Source organism: Carya illinoinensis, chromosome 11 (genome assembly GCF_018687715.1).
Source record: "Carya illinoinensis cultivar Pawnee chromosome 11, C.illinoinensisPawnee_v1, whole genome shotgun sequence".
Lineage (NCBI taxonomy): Eukaryota > Viridiplantae > Streptophyta > Magnoliopsida > Fagales > Juglandaceae > Carya > Carya illinoinensis.
Window position 1 is genome coordinate 45,337,328 of NC_056762.1, and position 12,007 is coordinate 45,349,334.

Below are 12,007 nucleotides of genomic sequence, written 5' to 3' on the forward strand. Positions count from 1 at the left end.
AAGAGGAAATAGTTTGAGCAAATCTTCTAATTGGTGGGCGACAGACGATGGACTGGTGACGGAACTAGTGTCGACGGACTGGTGATGGTGTCGTGAGGCGGTGGGCGACAGGAAGATAATGTTGGAAGGACGTCTGAATGAAGGTCTCAAATTGATTTTTGAATGGCAGTGAGGGGAAGATAATGTTTTATTATCTAGTGTAATGAGTCTATTGTAATTTCTATAGAATTCCTGACATGGCGGAGTATTAGTCGAGGTTGTTAATGCCTCACCTTCGGATGGACCATTGCGAAGTGGGTTTAAAAAAAAAAAAAAAAAAACAGGTGTTCGCTATATACTTTGATGTGGCCGACGAAATTATTGTCATAGGACGGTTATTTTATATGAGCCCACTAGGAGATGGGCTATATTGTGATAGAAAGTCGAAGCAGCTAACGATGTACAACGATGGAAAAGAGGGGAGTGGAAGGGTGAAATCTCGCTGGATTGGACAAATAAGGGGTTATTGTATGAATTTCAGAGAGTTGAGGGACCATATCTCGCTAATATTTGGAGATAACTCGGCCAAATCCCGTGGATGAAGAATGGAGAAATAAAATAGCGGAAAAAAGGGTATATGTTTGATAAAACCTTTTTCTTTTGTTTGATTTTTCCAAACAGTTGATTTTTTTATTTTTTGTTGGGGTGAAGAAAACTGTGAGAGAGAGAGAGAGAGAGAGCGGGGAAGAAAACGACCCGAGGGATCAACCCATATAGGAGGAAAAAACCGCATTCGACGAAGAAGAAAAGTAAAATCGGAGAAACTATTTGTGGGTGATGCGAGTGAGAGAATATGTCAGGAGGAGGAGAATACAGCGATGAGAATCATTTGCCGAATCCTACTAATTCAAATAACATAGACGAAGATGAGTTGGAGGCTCAGGAGAGACGTAGCGCTAACATCAACGACAGAGGAGGAGGAGGTGCCTTCCAGGATCTGCTCAAGCATTTGGATCGAGGCTTCTCGGGACGCCGCCACAGTTTCAAGCGCGTCGACATAAGAGATCATATTAATCATCATCAGCATCATGCATTACTAGACAATCATAATCACCTTAATAATCTCAATGCTTCCGATGCTAACGACGTCCTTGGCGACAGTGCCCCTCCCGAATGGGCTTTGCTCCTTATCGGCTGCCTTCTTGGCCTCGCCACCGGTCTCTTTGTCGCTGCTTTTAACAAGGGGGTTTGTTCTTTTTTCTTTTACTTTTTTCCTCTTATTATTGCTGCATGTATTCTCTTAATTTCCTTTAAATTTTCCCCTTCATCTGGATCTGATATGACCAGAGTCTATAGGCTCGCTCTTGTTTTAATTATAGGATTTCACTTTATTTGCTGTATACTTAATGTGTATTTGATATATGCTAAGGCTTTCATTATCTGTACTTGAGCTTTGCCTACTGCTATGAATAAAACTTCTTGATTACCCATAAAAAAAAAAAAAAACGTTTGTTACTAAGCCCCGTGTCTATAATAATGCACTGAATTTGTGAACGCAGTCAGGACAATAGTGCAATATCGATGAGGTTTCCTCACTTTTTGTTTTCCAGTTATGGTCTCATTTATGATCTAGGAGATAGCCAAAACCCATATGGCAGATTTGGATTTAACCTTGATGCTGCCGTCCGTGGTTGGGACTTGCAAATCTCTCAAATCAAACTTTTAAACAACAAATGCAGCTTGCCTGCACCAGTTTTTAAATCCAAAGCTCTCACCATTCCTCCTGAATAATTAGCAAGACCAATTTAGTATTTTCCTTGTTATTCACTCATTTATTTAAGATGCAAGTCTTATTACCTATCCAAAAAAAAAAAAAAAAATTATTTAAGATGCAAGTGCATGATCACCATCCCATTCTTGCATGTTCGGGGCATTTACTGTTCTCCATGAAGTTTTCTATTAACAGTTACTGATAGCTTGGTGGCCATCCAGGTGCATGTCATACATGAATGGGCATGGGCTGGTACACCAAATGAGGGTGCTGCTTGGCTTCGTTTGCAGAGATTGGCTGATACCTGGCATCGTATTCTCTTGATTCCAGTCACAGGAGGTGTTACTGTGGGCATGATGCACGGTTTACTTGAAATATTGCACCAAATAAGGCAATCAAGCTCCTCTCAAAGAAGAGGTTTTGATTTGGTTGCTGGAGTCTTTCCCACCATAAAGGCTATCCAGGCTGCTGTAACTTTAGGTACTGGTTGTTCTTTGGGTCCTGAAGGCCCCAGTGTAGATATTGGAAAATCATGTGCCTACGGATTCTCATTGATGATGGAAAACAACCGAGAAAGGAAGATAGCACTTGTTGCAGCTGGGGCAGCTGCTGGAATTGCTTCGGGTATGTAGATTTTCTTGTCTTGGATTGGTTTCATTCGAGATATTGCAATTCTGGACTTTTCCCTATAGTTCAGGATATATATATATATTTTATCGAGTACTTCGTATAGTTAAAATTTGTGCATCTTTTTTTTTTTTTTTTTTCCTGTTTCTTTATTTAGTTTGAATTAGCAGAAGACTCAAATTTTTGATTGATAAAATTTATTAGATATGAATGTATTCCACATAAACAAAGGATTGAGGATTAGGTCATAAGTTCAGTCCCTTAGGGGTGCAATCAAAGTGATCTTGGAACGACATGTTTCGTGCAATTTTTATTTTTATGGTGCGGCTAATCAAAGTACTTCGTATCTTTGTTCCCCTTGTCTTCTCTTTTGGTGTGGCTAATCAGATGGAGAAGATTTTTTTAGCATTATTATGAGGAGGAACTGGGGAGGAGGCCAAGTTCCATCTGGTTAGTTGAGACAAGGTGGTTTTGCTCTCCTATCTTTAGTGGAGTGTTGGGGGTCATAACCTGGGGATATGTAATTAGGCTCTTCTAGGGATATGATTAAGGCTGTATCACCAAGAAGGGGAGTCTTTGTGGAGGGCTGTAATTGATTCCAAGTATGGAGGAGAGAAAAGAAGGGGGGGGGGGGGGTGGGGAGGTTGGTGTTTTAATGAAGTGAGGGGTGCACGTGGAGTGAGTTTTTGGGAAAATATTAGTAATGGGCGGGATGTTTTGCTGGTCATGTTAGATTTGTTGTTGATGAGGGGGGATACCGGGTTAGATTTTGGCATAATGTTTGGTGTGGTAATTTGTAACACCCCGTTCCCGTAGGATAGAGACGTTATTAACAAACATGACAAAATGCCCGGTAAAGAGACTCATTATTCTGAAATACCTCATTTATTGAAAAAACTTAATTGAAAGGATATAAATAGTCTTGAAACTTGAAACTGAATAAAGCAAAACATGAGCTAGTCTTAAACAAGACTAGTTATTGAAATGACATAAAAGAAAACTTAATCCTTGTGTAAATGACACTTATTCATCTCTAAGTCTTTATACTAAAACTACTGCTGTCCATCCAGCTCTGCATCATCATAATCACTATCTGTGGCAATCAACATAGAAGAAAACAAAAAGACAAACAACAAAAATGAGTTGAATACTCAGTAAATAATACATCATACCGTAAAATACTATCTAGCTTAGCATAAATTTGATTTTTAAAGCCTTATCATAACTTTCATATAACATTCATGGATTAACATGAGCGGAAACATTCATAATCATGGCAAACATGAAGCGTGAATGCATGAGTAACTTGTTTATCTTGAATTATACTTATTTCATGGTGAACCACGCTTGAGTCCATGGCACCACATAACTTGTCATGCAGTGAAACACGTTTGAGTCCGTGTTTCACTTAACTTGCATAACATGAAGTGAAACACGCTTGAGTCTGTGTTTCACTTATCTTGCATAACGTGGAGTGAAACACGCTTGAGTCCGTGTTTCACTTATCTTGCTTGACATGGAGTGAAACACGGTCCGTGTTTCACTTATCTTGCTTTACATGGAGTGAAACATGCTCGGGTTCGTGTTCACTTAACTTACATGACATGGAGTGAAATACGCTTGAGTCCGTGTTTCACTTAACTTGTGGTAACCACGCTTGAGTTCGTGGTACCGTCTTAGCATAACTGTGGTAAACATGCTTGGGTCCGTGTTACCTTAAAATGTATATCTTTCTTAATGATAATTTTCTTGGACTTCATAGAATTTTCTAGCATGGCATATTCTTGTACATGGCATGGCATAACATGATATATTCTTGTACATGGTATAGCATAGCATGACATGGCCTAACATGATTTAATCATTTTATGACATTTCATGGCATGCATGATCTCAGAACTACATGAACATGGCATACATGATCTGGCTATTTATTACATGTGCTTGACTTAAGTTATTGCATGAACAATACATGGCATATATGGTCTAAGTACTACATGAATGAAGCATGCATGATCTGGCTATTTTAATTCATAGAATACCTATCTTAAATTATTATATTATCATATCATGGCTTCCATGTGATTTTATTAACATTCAATCCATCAATCAACAATCCATAATAGCATAACATATATATAGGCTTACTTTAATGTAAATTATCGTAATTCATAGAAGTTCGTGAAAGTGATCTAACCTTGACTTGGCTCTTAGCGCAACGTAGATAACCATCAAAACCATATCATATTATCATACCCAATTATAATATTTACATTACGCATACATTTATATGATCATACTATTTACCTCTTAGCGCTGTTTCCGAAATCTCACGTCATAGCTCGTGACCGAGAGGAAGATGAGGCAACGACGGCTCTAGGTGGTTGGGAGTGACCAGCGACGCCATTGGCCTTCTCGGAAAGGTGGTGCGACCCAAGAGAAGGAGTGAGAGAGCTGGAGGGAGAATCTGTCAAGCCGACAGAATAAGGGGAGAGGGGAGGATGGTGAACGGCAGTGGGCTTGCCGGAAAGGAGTGGGTTTGAAGGGGTAGGGCTGGTCGGCAATTTTTGTTGCTGTGGGGAGGTGGTCTGACGTCCTTTGTGGTCGACGAAAGTGGTTGGGAAAAATGAAGCCTATGCGTGTGAGTTTTTCTGCATATCTTTTGTGTGTGAAGAGTCTGAGTATATATTGGGGTTTTATGGAGAAAGGTTTCTTATTTACGTGGTCTTTAGGAGGAGTTTAGATAGGATCTGATTTGGGTGTTGTTCTAATCTCAGAATCTTTTTGAAAAGAATTTGAAATCCATCCGATAAAAACAAAGAATACAAGATAAAGGAAACCTCTTTAAAATTCTACTTAATTTGGTTTATTATCTCATTTAACAAATAAATAAAATAATAACATAAATAAATAATTTCTAACTGAATTAATCTAAGATCTTATTCTATGTTCGTATGTTACATAATTCCGCCCTGAAGACCATGTGCACTTCCCTATTCTAGGATCATGAAGTTCATTGTACAAGGACTTATCAAAAAAAAAATTTCATTGTACAAGGCTCTGGCTTGTTAGAGCTAGACTCCTTTTCCTTGGAATTGCATTAGGAGGAGTAAGGTGCCTTCCAAGGTCCCTTTTTTCCTTCTTTTTTTTTTTTTTTTTTTTTTTTTTTTTTTTTTTTTTTTTTTTTCTTTCCCCGGTTGGACAGCATCTCTTGGAAAAATCTTGACCATGGACAACTTGAGAAAGCATGGAATAATTGTTATGGATTAGTTTTATATGTGTAAGAAAAGTGGTGGACCTATGGATTATTTATTACTTCATTGTGAGGTGGCAAGGGGGCCTAGGAGGGTGAATCTGGACTTACATAGGTGATGCCTAGGAGGGTGGTGGGTCTTTTTGAGTGTTGGAAAGGCCTTCAGGGCAATCCACATTTTGCTGTTATATAGAAAATGCTTCCTTTATGCCTGGTGTAGCATTTGGCTTGAAAGGAATGATCGAAGCTTTGAGGATAGGGCGCGCTCTTGTGATGATGGTAGAAGTTTTTGTTTTCATACCTCATTCCTTTGGGCTTCTGTCATTGTACTCAATGGATCTACTATTCATAACTTTCTTGTATTTATTTCTAGTGCCTAACTTGTAATAGGTGTTCTCATACTCCTTGTGTACTTGGGCAACGCTTGTTTACCTGTTTTATTAAACTTATCAAAAAATGTTTTTATTTTGGTAAATTCTAGTTAATCTTCCAGCTTAATATTATTCCACATTTTCATCTCAAGACTTAAAGTTGTTAATTTTCTTTACAACCTTTTCTCTCTGCCAGGTTTTAATGCAGCAGTTGCTGGTTGTTTTTTTGCAATTGAAACTGTCTTAAGGCCTCTTCGTGCAGAGAACTCTCCTCCTTTTACCACTGCAATGATAATATTGGCCTCTGTTATATCATCAACAGTATCAAATGTTTTACTCGAGACGAAGTCCGCTTTTACGGTGCCTGGATATGACTTGAAATCTGCTGCTGGTAGATTATGTTGCCCTCATTATTTTCCTTCTTGTTAGATTCAGCATATGCATCTGATACAGGATTACACGTGTGAATTCTCTGATATGCTTATATGATAATTGTATTGGTGTATATACATTTCTCTCCTTGATTATTTTCTTAAGTAATTACAACTGTAGGTAATTTTTCCGAAAAGAAAAGCAAAAGTATTAATTTTCTGAGGCATATTATGTATGTATTAACATGGTAAACTAAAGTCATTCTTGGCAAGTTTTGGCTCTGTTTAATGCATATAGGGCTGAATAAAGTTGCCTTCCTTGGGATATACCATTTCTGTTTGTACTTTCTATAGGCCTAAACTCTCTAATTTTTTTCTCAAACATGTAATTGGAGATTTAAAAATTTTGTTGCACTTTGGTTGGAATTTTTTTTACTATCTCCCTTTTGTATATTTTGGACTGTCCAAAGTGCATATTGGTGTGAAATTTTTTCTAGGAGAGGGGCCACTTATAACCATGGCTTGAAAAAACAGTTCAATTCATATTGAATCAGCCTATTCAACTCAATTCAGTTAGACTAGCGTATTATTTGGTTTAAGCCAACAAACCAGTTAGATTGGCTATTCAAACCAATTCCTTTAGTTTGAATGCGAGAACTAAGCATATATAAAAATTTGAGAGAACTAAGCATATATTAACTTTTGTTTCAAACCAATTCGTTGCGTTCCAAAGATGATTTATTTATCATGGATGAAAATTTGAGAGAACAAAGCATACATAAACTTTCTTACTAAGATAAACCTCTATATTCAATGCGAACTAGTAGTGTCAATGGTCCTTTACAACTCCCAAAGAGCTGCTATCCAACTTGCCTACCTTTTATGTATTTTTTTTCCACCATCTGTAGTGCCAAACAACATTAGAAGTTATTTAAGTTTTTTTTTTTTTTGGGGGGGTGGTGGGGGTGAGAGATGGGGATAGAGCCTAAGGTCCATCTTGTGAAGTGGAACAAGGTGTGTCTGTTAGTTGCAAAAGGTGGGGTACGGGTGAGAAATTGATTCTCTTTAATCAAACTCTTTTGGGAAAATTGCTATGGCATTATGCATATGAAAGAGAGAGCCTTTGGAGGGTGCTATTGGAAATGAAATATGGCAGCTTAATGGGAGGTTTGGGTTCCAATGAGGTAAATGGGTCTTTTGGGGTTAATCTTTGGAAAAACATTAAAATGGCTTGGGGGAGTTTTTTTGTAACGACCCGGCCCAATAATTATAAGGTTGGAATATTGATAATTTTATTGTGGCTAAATTAGATTTAATGGGCTATGTTGGATAAACCCACGAGCTATGAATTATTGAGGTTAATTAGGAAATTTAATTAGGCTCAATAACTAGGTTAAATCCTATTTAATATTTATTGAATGAGTTAGACTCTTTTTAGAATTTAAAGATCGGCCATTAGAAATTTATGTCAATTTGAAATCATCACTAATTGATGTTCTCTACACAGTCTCAGTCACTCTAATCCTATATTAAATGAACTACTAGAGTATGTTTTTAATTTCAAACACACTAGGATTACAATTCTAGAATCCTCTTCACCTTAAAATTCCTAAACCCAACCCATACCATCCTATAAATAGAGTCCCATGTAGTGTACGTGCACCTACCTCTTCAAGACTAGACTTTTTGTTTTTAGCTCTCTTTTCACCTTCAGCATACTGTAGCCTCATCTTCCCCACCATGAAACACGACAAGGCGACCATCGTCTCTTCCTCCCTCATAATCACAACCGTTGTTGTCCCTCCATTGCACCGTGATCAATTTTATGTCGAAAATTTTAGAAAGTAACACTACAAGGTAAGTAGCTTGATCATAAATTAGGATTAACAAACGTTAGCTAGTTTTTTTTTTTGTAAGTTCATACATACGTTAGCTAGTTATATATATTATTATTAAAGCTAGTTCTTTGGAAGCCAGTGTTTATGTACTACGCATGTCATGATATTTGCAAGCACGTCATTCATCATGTTTCATTCCTCATATTAGAGTTATATATGTATTATGCATCTCATGCATCTCATGCATCTCACATTGCATAAAACATATAAACTTTCATAAGATCAAGTGTAAAATAAGCTCTAAACAGTTAATCAAATGGCCGTTCAGAGGCATGGTACCAATGCAGTCAGGGTGGATGTGCAAACCACGGAGCCAAGTGTAGTCCACCATAGCATTTTAGCAGATCAGATCAGCAGTTCTCCTTGTGGCCACAGGATGTGGGACTGGTGCACAATCTTTCACACATGGTTAAGTGTGTTGGCCAGTCAGAACAGTTAGATAATTCAGATCATTCAGACAAGTCAGTTAATTCAGATAAGTCATTCATGTCATAGCATACGTATGGACAGTCATAATTTTAAGCTCTCAATATGAAATATTTTATGAAATTTCAATAATTATCGGGGCCTGAGACAAGGGGACCCTTTATCCCCACTCTTATTCATTTTAGTGATGTATGTACTGAGTAGAATGTTGGAGGGGGTGGTGGACAGGGGATTTATCTTGGGCTTCTCTAGGGGTAGTTCCCCGCATGGTAGCTTGACAGTATCCCATCTTCTCTTCGCTAATGATACACTGATTTTTTGTGAGCCTGATCCCGATCAGTTTCTCTCTTTGAGAGCCCTTCTTCTTTGCTTCGAAGCTGTCTCTAGTCTTAAGGTTAATCTTTCAAAGTTTGAAATAGTTCTAGTTGGCTCGGTCAATAATTTAAGTGAAGTGGCTGATATCATGGACTGCAAGGAGTCCTCCTTGCCTATGAAGTACCTGGGACTTCCATTGGGGACTCCCCACAAATCCAAGGCAATGCGGGTTGGATTGTTGAGAAAATTGAAAGAAAACTAGCGGGTTGGAAGATGATATATTTATCTAAAGGTGGACGAATCACACTAATCAATAGTACGTTATCTAACCTTCCAATGTACTTTTTATCGTTATTTCCTTTGCCAGCAGGAGTGGCGAATAGATTGGAGAAGATTTTTCTTGACTTTTTGTGGAGAGGGTTAGAGAATGAGAAAAAAATTCCATTTGATTAAATGGGATAAAGTATGCACTCCATTGTCCTTTGGCGGGTTGGGGGTCAGAAAATTGAGAACATTCAATAAGGCCCTTCTTGGAAAACGGCTCTTGCGGTATCATCAGGAAGGGGATGCCCTTTGGAGGAACATCATAGACGTTAAATACGGGACTCTGTGGGGTGGCTAGTGCTCTAATGAGGTAAGAGGGGCGTATGGTGTGGGAGTTTGGAAATCCATTTGGAATGGATGGGAAGACTTGGTAATTTTAGACTAGAGGTGGGGAATGGTGACATGATATTTGGTGTGGTGATGTGACTTTGAAAAACACTTTCTCCTCTCTTTATAGAATTGCGGCTGATAAGGATGCCTTGGTGGTTGACAATATGACCATTTCCACTGTTTCTCTGCAATGGTTCGTGCGATTCACTAGAGCTGTATAGGATTGGGAGGTGTGAGACATTGCTGATTTTTACAGTGGGCTTCATGCGCTGAAAAACCAAGTAGGAAGGGAGGACAGACTACTTTGGACACCTACAGGGAACAAGAAATTTTCAGTCCATTCTTACTACAAGGCATTAACGTCTCACTCCTTCAATGTCTTCCATTGGAAGTGCATTTGGAGGAGCAATGTACCCCTCAAGGTTGCATTTTTCGGTTGGTTGGCTTCCCATGGAAAAATTTTGACTATTGACAAGTTGAGAAAGCGTGGTCTCTACTTAATAGATTGGTGCTCTATGTGCAAGCACGATAGCAAATCAGCTGATCACCTACTTCTTCATTGCGAAGCAATCAAGGCTTTATGGGATGAAATCTTCACTAGGCTTGGTCTTGCATGGGTAATGCCTAGGAAGGTGATTGACTTATTGTCATGCTGGAAAGGGGTACGGGGTACTCGCCACATTGCAGCTATTTGGAAGATGGTGCCTCTATGCTTAATGTGGTGCACATGGAATGAAAGAAATGGCCGCTGTTTCAACAATAGGGAATGCTCTACAGAGGGTTTTAGGGACTTTTTCTTTCTTACATTGTTGCTTTGGGCTTCTCCATTGTTTTGAATGGAACGAGTTTTAATGACTTTTACGCTACTTTCCGTATCACATAGTTTGTAATTAGGCTCTCTTTTGTATACTCCTTGTGTACTCGAGTTTTGCCTAATTATGTAGATCAATAAAATCTTTCTTAGAAAAAAAAATTATGAAAAACCTTATGTTAAACATAATGAAAAACCTTATCTTAAGTATGTTTATGTTATGATAGGTTTCTTACTGAGTCATCGACTCATTTTAGTTTGTTTTTATGCTTTTAAACAACCACAGGTTAGAATATTTATGAAGGTAGAGTTGCAGGACGGGATTTAGTCCAGGGAGGCGTGACAGTGGCCTATATCATGTACAGAGATTTTAAATTATGATTTTTTATGGCACGAACTTTGAGAAATTTTAATAAATACTTTCGCGCACTCTCTCTTATGATCTTAGTATTTTAATAAAGAATGATTTATATATAGAATCTTTTTATCTGGCGCTTCCTTCAGAATAAAAGAAAATATTTTTAAGTCAAGGTTAGTTCTCCAGCTCCCTAGATCTTTAAAAGAATAACTTTATTATTAATCGTGGAGAGTGGGGTATTATAGTTGGTATAAGAGCCAGGTTGAAGATTCTATAGACTTTAAAAAAAAAAAAAAAGGTCTAGGCCAAAGTCTCCGCAAGGCATGTCTTGCTATGTAGTAAGTATCTTGAACTATTACTATTTTCTTGTTATAATTAAGTTTCAAATATATTTTTAGACGGATGCACCTATTACATAAAAGACTTGTAGAGCATGAGATATGGAAGTTGCTAAAGGTGAGGTTAGGAAGTTTTGCTTTTAAGATTAATGGTGCATATGTTCATGAGTAAATAGTCTATTATTTTGTGGAGTTTTATCTAAGGAAATTAGGAATGAATTTAGAGGATTTTTGAAGTCATGACATAAATTTATGTATGGTGTATGGTATTTCATGATGATTGGCGGTAAATATCTTATAGTAACGCGATTTTATCACCTAGCACAAGTTGTAAGATTTAGGATTTGACCTTTGTAGAGTTTTGTGTTATTGTTTAAATAAGGTTATTATTTTATGTGGAGAGTTTAATGTATTATTTTATATAGAGATTTTTAATTACTATTTTGTGGAGTTAAGATAATGGTTTGGTGAAATTATTATTAGGCTTTTAAATCGATCCTATTGTTAAGGTTGATACTTTCTTTTGATAAGTGTTAAGGTTGATACTTATTTAGGCTTGTATTGAATTTGGAGTGTATGATGGTTGACAAATAGCATACTAACGTGTATGCCTAAAGGGTTAGTAAAGCATCGAACTAAAATATGGGACGGTCACAATTTTTTAATATTAGGTTCGATTAAAGAATCGAGGATTTAAAAGAGACATAAAAAGTATGTGGCGGATAAGTATGTAAGTTATATGAGGTCTACCAAATTTCGAGGACGGAATTTTTATAAGGAGGAGAGTTTATAATGATCCCGCTCAATAATTCTAAGGTCGGAATATTGGTAATTT

The 12,007-nt window shown here is 37.5% G+C and overlaps 1 protein-coding gene across 2 annotated transcripts in view; it reads left to right on the plus strand.

The window, feature by feature from the left end:
* Positions 1-413: 413 nt before the first annotated feature.
* LOC122282106 (chloride channel protein CLC-f) overlaps positions 414-12,007 on the plus strand; it is a 28,810-nt gene continuing 17,216 nt past the window's right edge. Inside the window, exons 1-3 of one of the 2 annotated variants that reach the window (XM_043094062.1) lie at positions 416-1,225; positions 1,972-2,374; positions 6,198-6,392. In XM_043094062.1, coding sequence (XP_042949996.1) covers positions 833-1,225; positions 1,972-2,374; positions 6,198-6,392 — 991 coding nt within the window. In that variant the 5' untranslated portion in view covers positions 416-832. Of the gene's footprint in view, positions 1,226-1,971; positions 2,375-6,197; positions 6,393-12,007 lie in introns of both variants that reach the window. The other variant, XM_043094063.1, reaches the window with a different exon arrangement.